Raw genomic sequence first — 15,176 nt, 5'->3', positions numbered from 1 at the left:
GAGGCAGAGATGGACCCGGCTGTTATGGTGTGCTGGAGACGGAGAGAGAGAGGTTGGTTATTGTTGGAGAAACAAAGCTGGTGTCGAGCAGTGAGCGCTCAGGAGAAAGAACAGAGAGATACCTCCCATCCCTCTGTCTTTTCCCCTCCTCCTCCTCCTCCTCCTCCTCCTCCCGCTCCTCCTCCCCAGTGGTATTAATTAGCAGCAGCAGATGAGTGGAGAACGGGAGCCTGAAGGGAGAACAGGTTCACGTTAGGTTAGCCTGCACTGCTGTGAGCCCTCTCGCTCTCTCTCTTTCTCTCTTTCTCTCTCTCGCTCTCGCTCTCTCGCTCTCGCTCTCTCGCTCTCTACCTCTTTTCACATGTACACAACACAATAGGAAGTGTTACAAATTGTGTCGGTTTCCCTTCATTAGGGCCACAACTATGAATGTGTTATTGTATAACAGAGTGTTGTTTCAGTTCTGCTTGAGTTTGAGCTTGAACACGCCCCCTTCACATATCCAAAGCTGCATTCAACCCCACAGCACCGCAGCCTCTGACCCCTGACCCCTTCCCTGTCTTGCCGTCTGTCTACATTGAATGTGCTTCAACCACCTTTTTTCAATCGCCAGTTTCAGGTGTGTCCGACGGAACAGATACGCTTTAGTTTGGATCAAGACGTCCGTCTACATCTGCAGCATAACAACTCGCGTTTCACTCGGCACAACAGTGGAAAGGTGCTTTAATTGTCACGAAAGGCCAAGATGGAGGTCCAGAGCCAGAATAAACTGTAGCTAACATCCGATACAGCAGAGTGGCAAGATAATGTCTCTGAGTTTCTTGGAAGGTGCTGATTCGCAAACATTTGGTTAAGAAGACATATTTGTTTTTTTTCCCTGTCCTATTATATTATATTATATCTTTTGACCCCCTCGGATTTATTTTATGTCCCGACCCCTATAGGTTGTGAACCACTGATCAAGGGACAGAATATCCAATCTCTCTCTCTCTCTGGAAAAAAGGCAACAAAGTGCTGTTGCAATTTACATAGACTGGGACCAGAATCAGTGGACTGAAAATGTATTTTACTTGTTCGAAACAATGGATTTGTTGTTCAGTGTTAACTTACTCCAACAATTGTTTTTCCCCGTTTCTTCTTCTTCTCTCCTTCCCCCTTTTCTTCCCCTTACCTTCTCTCTTTCTCTCTGTCTGTCGCTGCCATCTAGAATTCCATACGACACAACCTGTCCTTGAACAAGTGTTTTCTCAAAGTGCCTCGCTCCAAAGATGACCCTGGAAAAGTAAGTATGTCCTGAACAATGTGATGCAACTGAAAAGCTCAGCTTGCGTTAAGGTGCGGGCTCACAATGAAAATACAAGCCCATTTCAGCCAGCTTACAAAACATGCGGCGACGGCGATTACTTGTCGCCCTTGTGCCGCACGTGTGTGCACACATAGGAGCGCCTCAAAAGGCCGCACTCACCTGCTCTGATTCTCTGTCGCACACACGCAGAGTGTCTGAACTTAAAAGCAATTCGTAGCTCCGGAACCACCTGAATGCATAATGGTCTTCAGTAAATGTTCTGCGGCTCTTCCGCTATTGATTCTGCCAAGTAATAATGTGCTACAGAGAGTAATGAACAATAAGTATATAATAATAATAATAATACATTTTATTTATATAGCGCTTTTCTTGACACTCAAAGACACTTTACATTAAAATCATCATATATAAAAACAATACACTAAAAACAAAGTACACAATAATCGTCACACATTAAAAGCAGTTTTGAACAGGTGAGTTTTGATTTGTGATTTGAATGTGGAAAGGTCAGTGCAATCTCGGATGTTTTTGGGGAGAGAGTTCCAGAGGGAGGGGGCAGACATGGAGAAGGCTCTGTCGCCCCATGTCCGGTGCTTGGTCCTGAGTGGAAGGGACAGGAGGTTGGCATCAGAGGAGCCGGCGGGATGGAGTGTGGTGGTGAAGCAGGTCGGTGAGGTAGGAGGGGGCCTGATTGTGGAGGGCTTTGTGAGTGAGGAGAAGGATTTTGTAAGATATGTATAAGATATGTAGGTACACTCCTTCAGTTGCGAGGCTGTTCACGCATCTGTTATGCTTTATTAGGCCCTGTTTCTCTCTCGCACACACACACACACACACACACATAATCAGAGGAAGCATTGATATGTTTCCCCACTGCTACTGCTGTGGTTAGGAAGCACAGTTGCCACTTCAGCAGCACCGGTTTGAAAACAACAATTTGTCAACTCCTTGTTTGTGCTGAATTTTAAAAGCTCTAATGTCTGCTTTTCCACTCATCACAGGGTTAATGTGAGAAGCAATCCACCACTTTCTCAAAAAACCAAAACTGATGAGCCAAAACTTTTCATTGTGCGCTCAAAACTCATTTTATTTGTAGGCGGGGTGTTCTCCAGGCTGCAGGGATTTTGGAGCTATTGAAAAATGAATTTGGGGGGGAAAGAAGGTTTAAATAATTCAAACAAAATCCATGGCCTTGAGTGGAGGCCTGTAGTCTGCAAAGATACAAAGAGAGCGGCTCCCCCGTGATTAGCCCGACTCCGACCTGACCAGCCCCTTAATTCACACCGTGGATCGAAGTGGTCGATACCTCGGCTACACATCTGTGTGTGGAGAAGTTGAATGTGCGAGCTCTGTTTGAAGCCACAGAGAGCGGGGAGAAGCTAAATCATGCATGTGCTAACGTTAATTGGCTGTGTACTGCTCACTGACGTGGGACTGAGAGACAGGGGGAGGAGAAGAGGCAAGGATGGGGGAGGGGGGGGGGTGTTCAGAGATGAGGTGTGTGTGTGTGTGTGTGTGTGTGTGTGTGTGTGTGTGTGTGTGTGTGTGTGTGTGTGTGTGGCCTAGATGAATATCCTGAATTCTGTCTGCAGCTTTGGACATCGGGAAAATGAAAGGAGGGGGGGGGGGACAGACCGGCAGGATATCAAGGACCTAAAAGCAACTGATTTCCTCCGCTCTCATTGATTGTCTTTAGTTTGGAGTGTGCCGTGTTTTAACATTGTGTATCAAAAGGATTGCAGTGGATTTCTTCGGGGAAGCGAAGCAGGCGCGTGCGCTGCAGGAAAAATTAAACCCAGAGAAAGATTGGATAGAGAAGTGGAATAACAACTGATACATTGGTTTTATCGGATGCAAGGGAGATCCCTTTGCTGTGCTTTTATTCTGTTTAGTGACACTAAAGAAGTGGGGAAAAAGAGTCTAAATAGTATCCACAACAGGAGGAGATACACCAGAGACAAATGGAAATATTTAAAGAACGGGATGGACATTACTCTAGCACACACAATAGTTGACGTTGTATAATGACAGCAGAGCTAATATATTATAACGATGTAAGGGTTTAAATAGTTTCCTCATTCAAATAATTGACATGAAACTGGTGAGACTCTCCCTCTAGGTCACTAAGAAGCTTTTAAAGTTAGTGCCTTGTTTTATGCTGTCATATGTCGGGATGACAGCATTACTGCCAATAAGAACAGGATTAACACGTTAATTAAAGAGACTGGATCCGTAATTGGTTTTTACTACCTGTGTTAAGTGTGAGTAGTGTACGTGATGATTATAGTTATTCAGTATTCATACAGTAGCCGTGACACCGTCACCAGGTGTTTGATGCAGGGCTCATATCACGTTCAGCTCTGATCGCTCCAAGCTTAGTTTGGACTCGCTGTAGTTTTGCCGGACTGTCACGTGACTGTCACAAATAGTTCACTGATAAAAGCACTTTTTACATGTCAGGGGATTATACAAAGAAGGCCAGTTTTAAATGCTTGGAAACAGGTCGTCTTAAAAATATGAATATGAGATATGAGTTTCCAGATAATTACATTCCCTCCTCGGCAGGGTTGGTTTATGGCGTTTTGCCGGTTACACCTACAGTCAATGGGTTACACTCCTTGTCTTTTTGTTTCTTCACTGTTCATTTTGCTTGTACGGCCCTCTGGTGTTTCGGAGAGTAATGCAACGAACTGCGCATTTAATATAAAGGCGTCCGTGCACGCTTGGAGCTGGGTCTGCGTCTGCGATAGTTGTACACGGGAAGCGGTGTGGGGAGGCCGTTGGCTTCTACCAAACCAGGACAAGTGTGTTGTCAGCTGGCTTAGCTATCGGTGAGCTTCCAGTCAGGAATGGGTTTTGTTCACAGTTCGAGGGTGAATGAAGGACAGGACAGGACAACCGGAGTGCTGCTGCTGTACAGGCAGTCATCAGATGACAGTCAGTAAATACCCTTAAAACACAGGCTGGCCGATGAAACCATCGTGTCGTGTTTTTTATTTCCACACGTGTTAATACAAAATGTGTGGGCATGGAGGCTTGGGAGTTGTTGAAAGTCCCCTTTGACAGAGGTTCATGTTTAAAGGTTGATGTTGGTAGTGTTTTACGGTTCAGATGCTCCAAATATTGAGAAGATCTTCTGTGTCCACAGCTGAGAAACTTTTAAATGATTTCTGTTCGTCACATAGACTAGAAATAAAAGGAATATGAAAGTGTACCTGAACCAACAAGAAAAATGACAAGCAGAGCATCTTCCATCAAACACAAGACTCACCTCTTTGTTTTATTGGGGTCACTCTCCAGGGTTCGTACTGGGCCATAGACACCAATCCTAAAGAAGACGCAGTACCGAGCAGGACAAAGAAGAGGCCGCGCTCTGAAGAGAGGGTAAGTACTTCAACAACGCTCTGTAAAATCTTCCTTTTAACACGAAAGCTGGTTGTTTTAAAAACCTTGTAATGTGGCAGTACGCTGCTCAGTTGCCGCAAAACAATAATCTCAACAACCGTTGTTAGTTTCCATTTTTTTGTTATTGTTTATTTACACCAATTCAAGCTCACTGACATCAAAGTGGCAAAGGATGTAGCTGTGCGAGAAGGCCCGTGGTCACAAAAAACAAGAGAGCGAGAAAGGGGCACGTTTATTTATACAGCACATTTCAGAAGGCAAGTCAAGGCACTTTACATAAAACAAAAGACAAAGTGCAGAAGAAACACATTATGAAAAGGACATTTCAATTACAATCAGTGATTTAAGAGAGAATAGAAAATAAAAACAAGAAAAAAGACAATAAGACTCATAAAAGTTACAGTGCAGCGTAAGAATGTATTTAATAAAAGGCAGCGGCAAAGCTTTGATTTAAGGTCAACAGAGACGCTGCAGAAATGTTTGTGTGGGAACTGACTTCCAATCTTTTTTTCCCCTTCTCCCCGGCTATGATGATGCCAAGATAGACCAGCAGGCAAACAAGGTGCCCTTTAAAGCCAAAAGCTAAGAGTCTAAAGCCAAGCTGTGTGGTGTGATGACACCGTTTTGGTAATTGCTTCTGCATCCCGGTTGAAAAGAGTCTGTGATTATGTGCTAGATCAGTGATACCAAGTGAAAAAGCCAAGAGGATTTGGTGACAGGGGAACGTATGGCTTAGAGACGATACAACCACTCCCGACGCCAGGCTTCGTATATATATTGATACTGTGCAGTTTTGTGTGGAACGACGTTAAACCTACAGCTATACCCGCCTGACTGTGGTACAAATAAATGTCTGTTGCCGCATGTCGTGCTTGTTTGGATGATCTCCATTAGTCTAATTGTCGACCAGAAAAAGTCCGTCTTTGAATAGGGTCGTGTAATTAGGATTCTGTGAAGACACAAAAGTAGCAAAGACCTCAATTACATTGTACACCTTTTGTCCTTGGCTGAGTTGAACAGGCAGGGTTTATCTGTGACACCAGATTAGCTTTGTGCCATTTGAGTGATATTACCCGCTTATTACTGGACCTCTACCACGTGCTGTATGAGAACCAGAGCTTATAGTCTCAATTAAACAAGGTCACCACCATATATTGTACATGCATGTTGAGACTTGTGTGGTGCCAATCCCTCAATATGCTCTAAATTTGGAATTTAGCACCCATAAAGATGTTGCCGTAGCGTTCAGAAAAACACCTAAACTTGGATGGTTAAAGGAGCTGCAGCCATTATATTGCTTCATCTGCAGAGTTGACATTACAGAAAATACCTCAACATCCCGTATCAACACTAAACGTTAAGTAGCATGACAACCCTTCCTTCAGCCAACCAATTGAGCAACTGTTTCAAATGGGAGTCTTTGATTCCAGTATGCAGATACCGATCTGTTTTTGTTCCATTGCATTCTGTATCCAGCTTCTGACCCACTGAGGTTTGTCTGAATGTACATCTGACTGTGTTTGTTGTCGCATTAAAAACATGCAGAGTCTTTCATCATGGGGTGCAGCACAGCTGGTCGTCTCCCTTCTCTTCTCATCCCGTGTCTCCGTAACTCTTTGTGTATCTTGATTATTATCTTTCTGTGCGTCTGTTTGTCTGTCTCTCTCTCTCTCTCTCTCTCTCTCTCTCTCTCTCTCTCTCTCTCTCTCTCTCTCTCTCTCTCTCTCTCTCTCTCTCTCTCTCTCTGTCTGTATCGCTGCTTTAGCCCTCTCCTCTCCGGGGACCTCAGGCAGGCGTGGCACAGTAAAGTACACAATCACAGTTGCTCATTGGAGAAAGCATTGAGGTAAAAGAGAGAGAGAGAGAGGGGGGGAAACAGTGGAAAGAAGTGTGAAGGAAAGGATGCAGAAAAAAAGAGACCTCAAGGTAGAGAGCAGAGAGGGAAAATCGAGCTGCAAGGGGAAGGAGGGAAAAGGAGTAAGATGGAGAGGAGGGAGAGTATTCTAGGCTGGTGTTCCAGTTAATTACCACAGAAGGCCCCGGGGCTGCCATTAGACATATTTTCTTCACCGTTGTTTTTTATTACAAACATTAATTAATTCAGAGCCTTGTCATCTCGTCTTACATGGATGGGCCCTTCGACCCCTTTTCTTACGCCTCACTTGCACTGCTGGCAGACGCACTGTGGGCTGTCACACGGGCTAAAGAGAAACAGGGAGGTTCTAAGTGCTAAGATTTATAGCGGTGTTACCGTCTGGGAAAAAAAAAGAAAAAAAAGCTGGGCTAAATATGTGGTAGTGTTTTTATTAGGTTTTTGTTGCACCTAGGCTCCACTGTCAAAGTCTTTAACATCTCCTGATGACAGCGGTTGTGCAAATGAAAAAGATTAGAAGTTGGCAGCGAGGCTAAACGGCAGCTGCATAAATGCATTGTATAAATGTGTAGACAGGCAGTGTACACTTAGTTTAGGAGCTGCGTCCCCGGTGCCCCTCAGCATAATCACTTTCTTTCATTTCCTGTATGCCTCTCTCCGTCTGCCTGTCTGCCTCTCCGTCACCACTCAATTATCTCCCGACCTATTCTTCCTTTCTTGCTCCCCTTCTTCCACAAGCCTTCCTCACTCCTCTCTTCACCTCTCGTTGTCTTCTTTTTAAGTGCCTCCACCAGGGAACCGACAACCCATTTCACTGGGAGTTTATCATAAATTAAAGATTGCATTGTTACCAACCAATCCTCTTTCTGTAAGCAGTTTGGGAAGGCATGCAAGCTGTCTTGAACCCTGAAAGGAGTCAGACGAGGAAAAAAAAAAGTCCTCGTTTTTATTTAGCAATTTATTTTTTTCCAATTTGCTGGCGTCAATTTAGCCCCTCATCGATCTTTGAACAGTTCCTCATATCCCCACACTCGGTTAACTCTACCCTCTCTCTCTGTGAGGACGGCAGAAAATGAACTGCTGCTGAATCCATTTTAGAGGCTTGAATAATGCATGAGGGATGGGTTCATTTATCTCATCAAGTGCGAATGATGTATCAACGTTTCAGGCTGTTTAAGTGTCCAGCCGTTATAATGAAGTGCGCCTCGACTGGTGCACATAGCTGGTGCCCGGGGGCGTGGCGCTGATTCAGGAGCCTCAGAAAGCATTCAGAAATTTCTCATAACATTTGTCCAATTCAATTTCCTTCATAATTTCTACTGTCACGATCAGCTGTGAGTACTAATAGTAGCAGTGATTGTTGTTTAAGTTCAGAATGATTATTTTAGGGGAGTGGCTTTGGAGGGAAGCCTGAAGGAACGTCTGTGTTGCCGACTTGGCTACTTTCTCGCTAGATTCAGCAGCTTTTGCAGCTAGTGCTGCCAGCTACTTTCTACTTCTAGCTAGTTTCTCAAGATTGCCAACCCTATCTTTAAAATGTGCAAATGAAAATAAATGATATGCCTCTTCAAACATACATTGCTAAATATTTCCTCACTCACAGATTCATTTGGTGTCTCCGTCCTCGTTCTCAGTCCTCTGTCCTCTACTTTCAGGCATCAACTCCTTACAGCCTGGAGTCCGAGTCTGTGAGAATGGACTGCATTATGTCGGGAGGGGCGTCCCCCACTCTGGCCATCAATGCTGTAACCAACAAGGTACGACACCAGCTACTCACTTTTGACTTAGTGGCCCTTTAAGTCTCATGAATATTCCTGTCCTAATGATGTGTAATGATGATTGTTAACAGATGAATTAGTCAAGAAGCTGTAGTCATTTGTACTTACAGCTTAGAAGAATGTGTTGAAGTTTGATTGCTAACTGGATGTCAGATGTACAGAATGAGTCTTCCAGGTCAAACAATGCATCGTGGTCGCACACATCCAAATACCGTTTTACAGGTCCTCACTTACACACACAACCGTATGCACTGAAACACACACGCACACACACACACACACACACACACACACACACACACGCTGACTAAAAAGCTAAACTGGGTGTGACCGTCTGTATGAGGGTCAGAGATTAAGTCGCGACTGGGACCTCTGACGCCTGTCTGAACTGCCACACACACACACACACACACACAAAGAGAATGATGATGTGTGGTACGTGACCTCTTCGTCTGACCCCGACCAAAGAAGAACATTTGTCCCACAGCAGCAGCTCACATAACTCTTGAGTGTTTGGTCGAGGCGTGATGTGAAGGTCTGGACTTGACAGCTTATTCCAGTTCTCCATTCTGCTCTTTTCACACATTTTGACTCATACTTCCTAGAATTTGTCAATATGACTTTTATTAGAGATTATTAACGCTCTGTTAGTTAAAAATGATTTCATCACCGTCATTATATAGCCATATATTCACTTGCTGTAGTCATTTATCCACTAAAGATAGTAAGCACAGTGAAAAATTGCTGATGTTTGTACTTCTAGGTTTGTCTTTTGGGGTTTTGGGAACTAGTTAAAGGTATTTCTCATTAATTAATAATAACAAAGTCATGCATAGAGTGATATAATCTGAATCTAAATAGTTTGCGTAAATACCATTATTGTGCAACAGACATATAGAGTCTTAAAAATGTGACAACAGAAAGTGAGAGGTGGACATCATTAACGGCCAAGGAGATCAGCGACAGTTTGCTGTAATTTACCTCTTGCATGTCAGTTTGCACTTACTGGTATTCACCAAAGGGAAGATTAAAACTTGATTAGTCTCAGCCATCCCTATACATTTTGAAAAAAGAAATGATTCAGAGCAAGGAGAGAAAGACCTTGATGATAATGATGCCAGCGTCAGTGATATCCGCCCACATCCAGACAGGTGGCGTCCTGCAGGCACAGCAGCGCATCAGAGCTTCTTTAATAACACATTTGCACACTAATGTTCTGTTTGCAATGGAGAGTGCCTGTTCTTCTGAAAAAGACATTCCTATAAGATAATACTAAGAGCTTAGGATAACAGAAATGTTTTTCCCCCCCTATGCATGATTGTTAAAGTAATCATTTGTTTCATTCGGATATTTTAATGTTTTTACTTGAAATCTAAAATTCCCAGAAATTGAATCTCTGCCAAGTCTAAAAAAACACAAAGTTGAAACCTTTCCAGAGACATCATGAGGTGTTATATGATCAGTTTTTCCTTTTTTTCCCCCTAACGTATATAGACTTTAAGTGTTCTCATAAACTACATAATTATTTCCTCGTTACTACAGTAACACGGCAAGGAGTATTACATGTTCACTCAGATGTCACCAAATACACCAAAACAGAAAACGTTCACGATTAACACTTAACGAAGCTGACTTTTGAAAATGCTTATTTTTTCCCGCTACAAGAACATCTACAGGGTAGAGCACCGCCCCAGAGAGCCTTTACTGTTTTCTCACCCGGAGGCTATCATTTCACATTTGTCGATACAATTAAATGTAGCCTGGAGGTAAAGCTGGCGCTCTTCTTCACAAGTGCTGGCAGTCAAAGACAACAAGTAAAACATGATTCAACATGATCCCGAGGCATTTCTTTTTAAAGCTTTGTGATCTGTCACCAGAAGACCACATGCAGTACACGTCCTCTGAAACAATGAAGTCATTTCTGAAGTTACCTATTTGTTTCTGGGTCGCGACATTTAATCAAAATCGCCATGTTCAAGGAAGAAAGATCATCATTAGTTCACGCTCCGTGCTGTCATGCAGCATCAACACCAATTTGCATTTACCAGCACTTTAATTTCCATATTTCCTCATGCGTTGTCCCATAAGTCAATGGTGCTTGGGTAATGTGTTGAGGTGGACAGAGTTCACTTTAGGATGGAGATAAGTCTGCGAATGGACAAAATGAAGGAGAGGAACTACAACATCTCAAATCACTACCTTTAGAAGGAGTTTATATGGTGCATTGCCTCAACATTTTGGCCCTGTGTAATTTGCCTTTATTGTCACATGAACAACAAATGGATCGTGTGTGTGTGTGTGTGTGTGTAGGTAGCACTCTACAACTCCGAGGCAGAAGGCAGCGAGAGTCCTGGTAGTCTGGGCAGCCTGAGCAACAGCCTTTCGGAGCAGAGTTTGGCATCCGTCAACCTGAACAACCTGAACAACCTGAACACCACCGTCAGCAGCGGCAGCAACGTACACAGCTACACACCAGTAAGTTCTTCTCTTTATTTTTGGGTGACAGTCTAATGATTGCTGAAGGAAAATATCTCGATTCTTATTTCTGTCTGCACAAGAACAACAGCTGACCTGCCACTGCCACAGACTCTTATTTAAGGTCACTTTCTCACACTTTTCTTCTGCTTTTTTAAAATGATTATCTCAAACTGGCAAACGTTCAACCGGCAGCATTCAAATTAAAAGTTTTTATGATGTCCACTTGACTCTGAAATAAACCGGATGATTCAGTCACCAGTTCAGACACTCAGTCGGTACAGAAGGTGTCTTGGCAGACTGAGGATGGTAACCGGCTAACGACATGTACGCTGGATCTACAGTACTGCTGGAGCTCTCTGTCACATTTATACTTTGCAAGCAAATATATATTCAGTTGGCTTCTGCAGAGACACATTTAGTGTGCGTTGATGACACTTGCATTGTTCTGTACAATGTAAGTAGAGTTAAGCAGATGGCATGAACAGACGCGTTCGTATATCTTTTTAACCTGGATAAATCATCGATTTTAGTCGTGCTCTCTTGCTAAATAATTCAAATGTTTTGCTGAATATCCATTTTATTGCTGTTTGACATGCAGAGACATGCATGTTTTCTATATGGAGAATTCATTTGGGCTCCCCGAACAAATCAAATTGCCGACACCCATAAAGATGTTTGTATTTCTTTTATATATTTGTTTTCTTTTCAGAGTTGTGGAAATGCAATTAAAAGTGCAGGTTGATTGAAAACTCTCTTGATTGTTGAATGTTGCATTCTTAGGCACCGCTTGTGAATTTCATTTTTGTTTGCCAGCCAGCTATCAATACTGTTTGCGGCCCCTCACAGTCCTCAAGGTCTACCAGCACTAATAAATGCTGAACCTGTAGCAAATGCTGGTATTTTTTCATACAAGTGCTGCAAAAAATGAAACATCAGAGTCCTCCCTCTTTGTGTTGACAGTTCACCGGCTCTGATGAATATGAACGATGCCTGAGCACTCCAGAATGAACGACTTTGAGAAACAAGGGGCAACATTTTGTCCAATAAAATCCTGATTAATTAATACATTTTTAAGCCTGCAGTTGCACACTTAGATTTTCCCGTCTCTTTGCCATTTACTGCACTCACATACTCGCACACAGCGAGGTTTATTTGTATCAAGGCGGTTTTTTTTAACTTAAATTGGCAGCTGGACACTTTTTAAATAAATAAAAGTTGACTGAAGATCTCAGTCGTTAATGGGGACTTTTGCATTTCACATGTTTGTCAAAGTGTTTGTGTTCTGTCCCTTTAAACCAAATATAACACAATTCTTAAGGCCAGTCTCAGCCCAAAAACATTTGGTCCAAAATTACAGGAGTGCTGAGAAGTCCCAACTCTTTATTATTTCCCCCTTGTAACAGCTGCTCACCTTTTTACCATCAATCACTTTGCCCTACTCACCTCCCACCTGCATTAGCAAAGGTCAGTGCAATCTCATCTCGTTAACCTCTCATTTCTGGAGGCCGTCTTTTGTTTTCCTCCTCCCTGCATCGTCTCCTCCATCCCTTGCCCTCCTCCTCCATCGCCTCAGACCTCATCTGCGGTTTGGTCCAGGGGAATCAGGGTTAGTTCTGCCTCATTACCTGGCACAGGTGATACCCCCCCTAACTGACGGCGATTACTAGTGGCATCGCTGGCAGAGATCTCAAAGACACCAGGAAAGTTGACAGAGAGGCATCCATTACTGGGTTGGTGGTCGACGTGTGGGGGATGCGTCATGCTAAGTCGGCTTATATCTGCGGAGGCACACTGATCACAGCAAATTGCTTGTGTTTGCCGGGTGGATGGTGAGGAAGATGACAGCTAGGATGAGACGATTGAGGGTAGAGGGAGACGGGCAGCAATCACTGTGGGAGACAGAAAATTGAAGCAGTGGATTTTGTTTTTGTGTGTTCATACGAAAAGGAAATTAGTGGCAGCCAAGATTCCCTTTTAATTGCGTGAAATTGAATTTGGTATGATAAACCTAGCGAATAAAGAAAAAATAATTAGTTCAATAGAATTACCGGTGATGTGAAAATTTTATTTGAATGGTACAATTGGAAAAATAAATTAAGTTTCTTGAAACGGAATGTGATAAGTATTGAATGTTGCTTTTTATCCGTTTTACGATGCATCTCTCCCAATTTAAATTCAGGTTTCTCAATTTAGACAGGTTGCAGCCCACACCAATGTGTGTATGTGTGTATATATGCATTGTATGTGTATGTGTCCATATAAACATTTGCTGCTCATTAAATCTGTGCAGTTACTTGGTTCCTTCCACCTCCACAGCCTCGTCCTGTATTATCTTGTAGCTGTTCGTCATGTGTTAGTATATGTTCATGTACGTCGGGGACAGTCTGTGTCAAGCTTGTGATATGTGTCAAAGCATCACAGAGCCACACCGCCAAACTGAAACTGTTGCTATAAATGATGACAACCTCGAATTTTGTGTCATGACTGAACAGTTACCGACCAGGAATGTGCACATCGCCATGTTTTATTTGTGACTGTGGTGCTTTATTAATGGATGATGTTTCTGTTTGTTGATGATAAAACCCCGGTACTCCCATTGTACCAGTGCAATGGCCTTATTGGTCTTATTGAACATGTTTTTGTGATGCAGTCTGGCCGCAGGCTTTACACTTTGAGCTGCCGTGTGAATTCAGCCTTTGATGTATTTTTTTCAAACCGATTCCTTCATTGATGTATTTTTATTTATTTTTTACCTCTCACGGTCTCTGTCTATTCCCTCTCCTCTGTCTTGAAGGTGAGTAGCCACTCAGAGCCTTCGTCCCAGTCCCTGAGCCTCCAGCAGCCCGCCCAGCCGCCCCCTCCCCCACAGCCCCAGTACGATCTGCCCGTCCTGGAGTCCCGGGACAAGCAGCTCTGTTTCTCTGACTTCGAGGACCTCAGCTCTTCTTTCCGCAGTCTGTACAAGTGCGTCTTTGAGCAGTCCTTCTCACAGCAAGGTGGGTGTCGACCCTCATTTTGCATGTGGATTAGTGTGCGTCTGTTCACGTGTTCCCGTCAAACATCCTAATTGACGCATGTGTTTTCAGGAAAAACAACAACTTGTAGACCTCTATGTCATGCACATAATTAGCTGTCAAGCTTAAGCTCCTAATGAAATGCTAAGAATTTAACATTGCTGTCACAGCACTAAAAGCATTCCAGTATTAACCTCCATCACACTCTACTCCTACTCCACTGTATTTTAATAAACAACCTGTTGTTCCGCATATCTGCGTTTTACGACTCGCTCAGTCAAATGAGTAAAGGCAATTAAGAGGAAGAATTCTACAGAAGAAGGAAGAAAAACGCACAAACACATCCGCAGTCGAGCAGAGCAAAGGGTTTCGCAGCTTTGATAGCAGCTAATTAGATTGGTTCTACAGTTTGTGAAGCATCTTGCTAAATGCTTCCTGAAGCTTTCAGGCCCCCCCCCCCACACTCTCCTATCACCTTCCCTCTTTTCGCTTTCGTCTCCACACACACATCCACGTAAGTTATGTAAGCGTGGAGATTGATGCGCTCTGTTGAGCTCAATAACTGCTGCCTGTATTCACAGTCTGACAAGGTCCCCTTCACTTTGTGGTCAGGAGTGCACACGCAGAAAAGATAAGACGATGAGAATACTAGTTGGGGGGGGGGGGGGGTGGGGGGGGGGGTGGGTGGTACAGACAACTCACTAAGAAAGTGAATAAGAAAATGGATTTAGTGGATCTTTGAAAGGGTCCCTGAAGTGTGAGGCTTAGCAGGAAGTCACAGTATTTGAGTCACATTGACTCACCCGGACTTCATCGCCTCCTTTGAAAAACTACAGTGAGTCCAAAGACCGCACACCAAACTGTAAGTGACTCAGGTCAGTTTGAACAATGGAGACAAAATGAACATCAAATTAATAATGGCAGGGGGTGTAAAAGACTCACGATGCAAGCGTAACAACTCCCTGACGGCAGGAGGGAAAAGTCAGTCACTGAGATGTGCTCAGATAGCCTCCTTATGATTCGTTGGTCAGAAAAAGAAAAACTCAAGTCCCTCTGTATCACTCCTCTGATGTTTGAAGAGATCTTAACAGTCACTGCTCGGGCATTCTCTGTCTTTTGGTATTAAGCAATGAAACAGCAGATAAAAGAAAAGGTCCAAAGACTCTCAACAAAAGAGATAAATGTAGTTCTGGAAAGGAAATAAGTTTCTGACGATGGTGCACACTCTCCTGGCCACACCGTTGCATCATCTCTGTCTTTATATTTAACCAGTGTTGATTGTTGAACGCCGTAACTGTGACAATCATTTACATTTAACTTAC

The 15,176-nt window shown here is 43.4% G+C and overlaps 1 protein-coding gene across 6 annotated transcripts in view; it reads left to right on the top strand.

Annotated features, from left to right (window-relative positions):
- LOC306781038 (forkhead box protein J3-like) overlaps positions 1-15,176 on the top strand; it is a 44,658-nt gene that overhangs the window by 20,627 nt on the left and 8,855 nt on the right. For all 6 annotated transcript variants that reach the window (XR_013772182.1, XM_079273671.1, XM_079273674.1 and 3 more), the window contains 5 exons: positions 1,208-1,282; positions 4,607-4,690; positions 8,240-8,341; positions 10,673-10,837; positions 13,635-13,836. Coding sequence is in view for 5 of the 6 variants with exons in the window: in XM_079273671.1 (XP_079129797.1) it covers positions 1,208-1,282; positions 4,607-4,690; positions 8,240-8,341; positions 10,673-10,837; positions 13,635-13,836 (628 nt within the window). In the remaining variant the exon portion in view is untranslated. The remainder of the gene's footprint in view (positions 1-1,207; positions 1,283-4,606; positions 4,691-8,239; positions 8,342-10,672; positions 10,838-13,634; positions 13,837-15,176) is intronic.

The sequence above is a fragment of the Melanostigma gelatinosum genome, assembly GCF_949748355.1.
Source record: "Melanostigma gelatinosum genome assembly, chromosome: 8".
Lineage (NCBI taxonomy): Eukaryota > Metazoa > Chordata > Actinopteri > Perciformes > Zoarcidae > Melanostigma > Melanostigma gelatinosum.
Note: the sequence above shows the minus strand (reverse complement) of the source record. Positions and strands in the feature narration are given on the sequence as shown.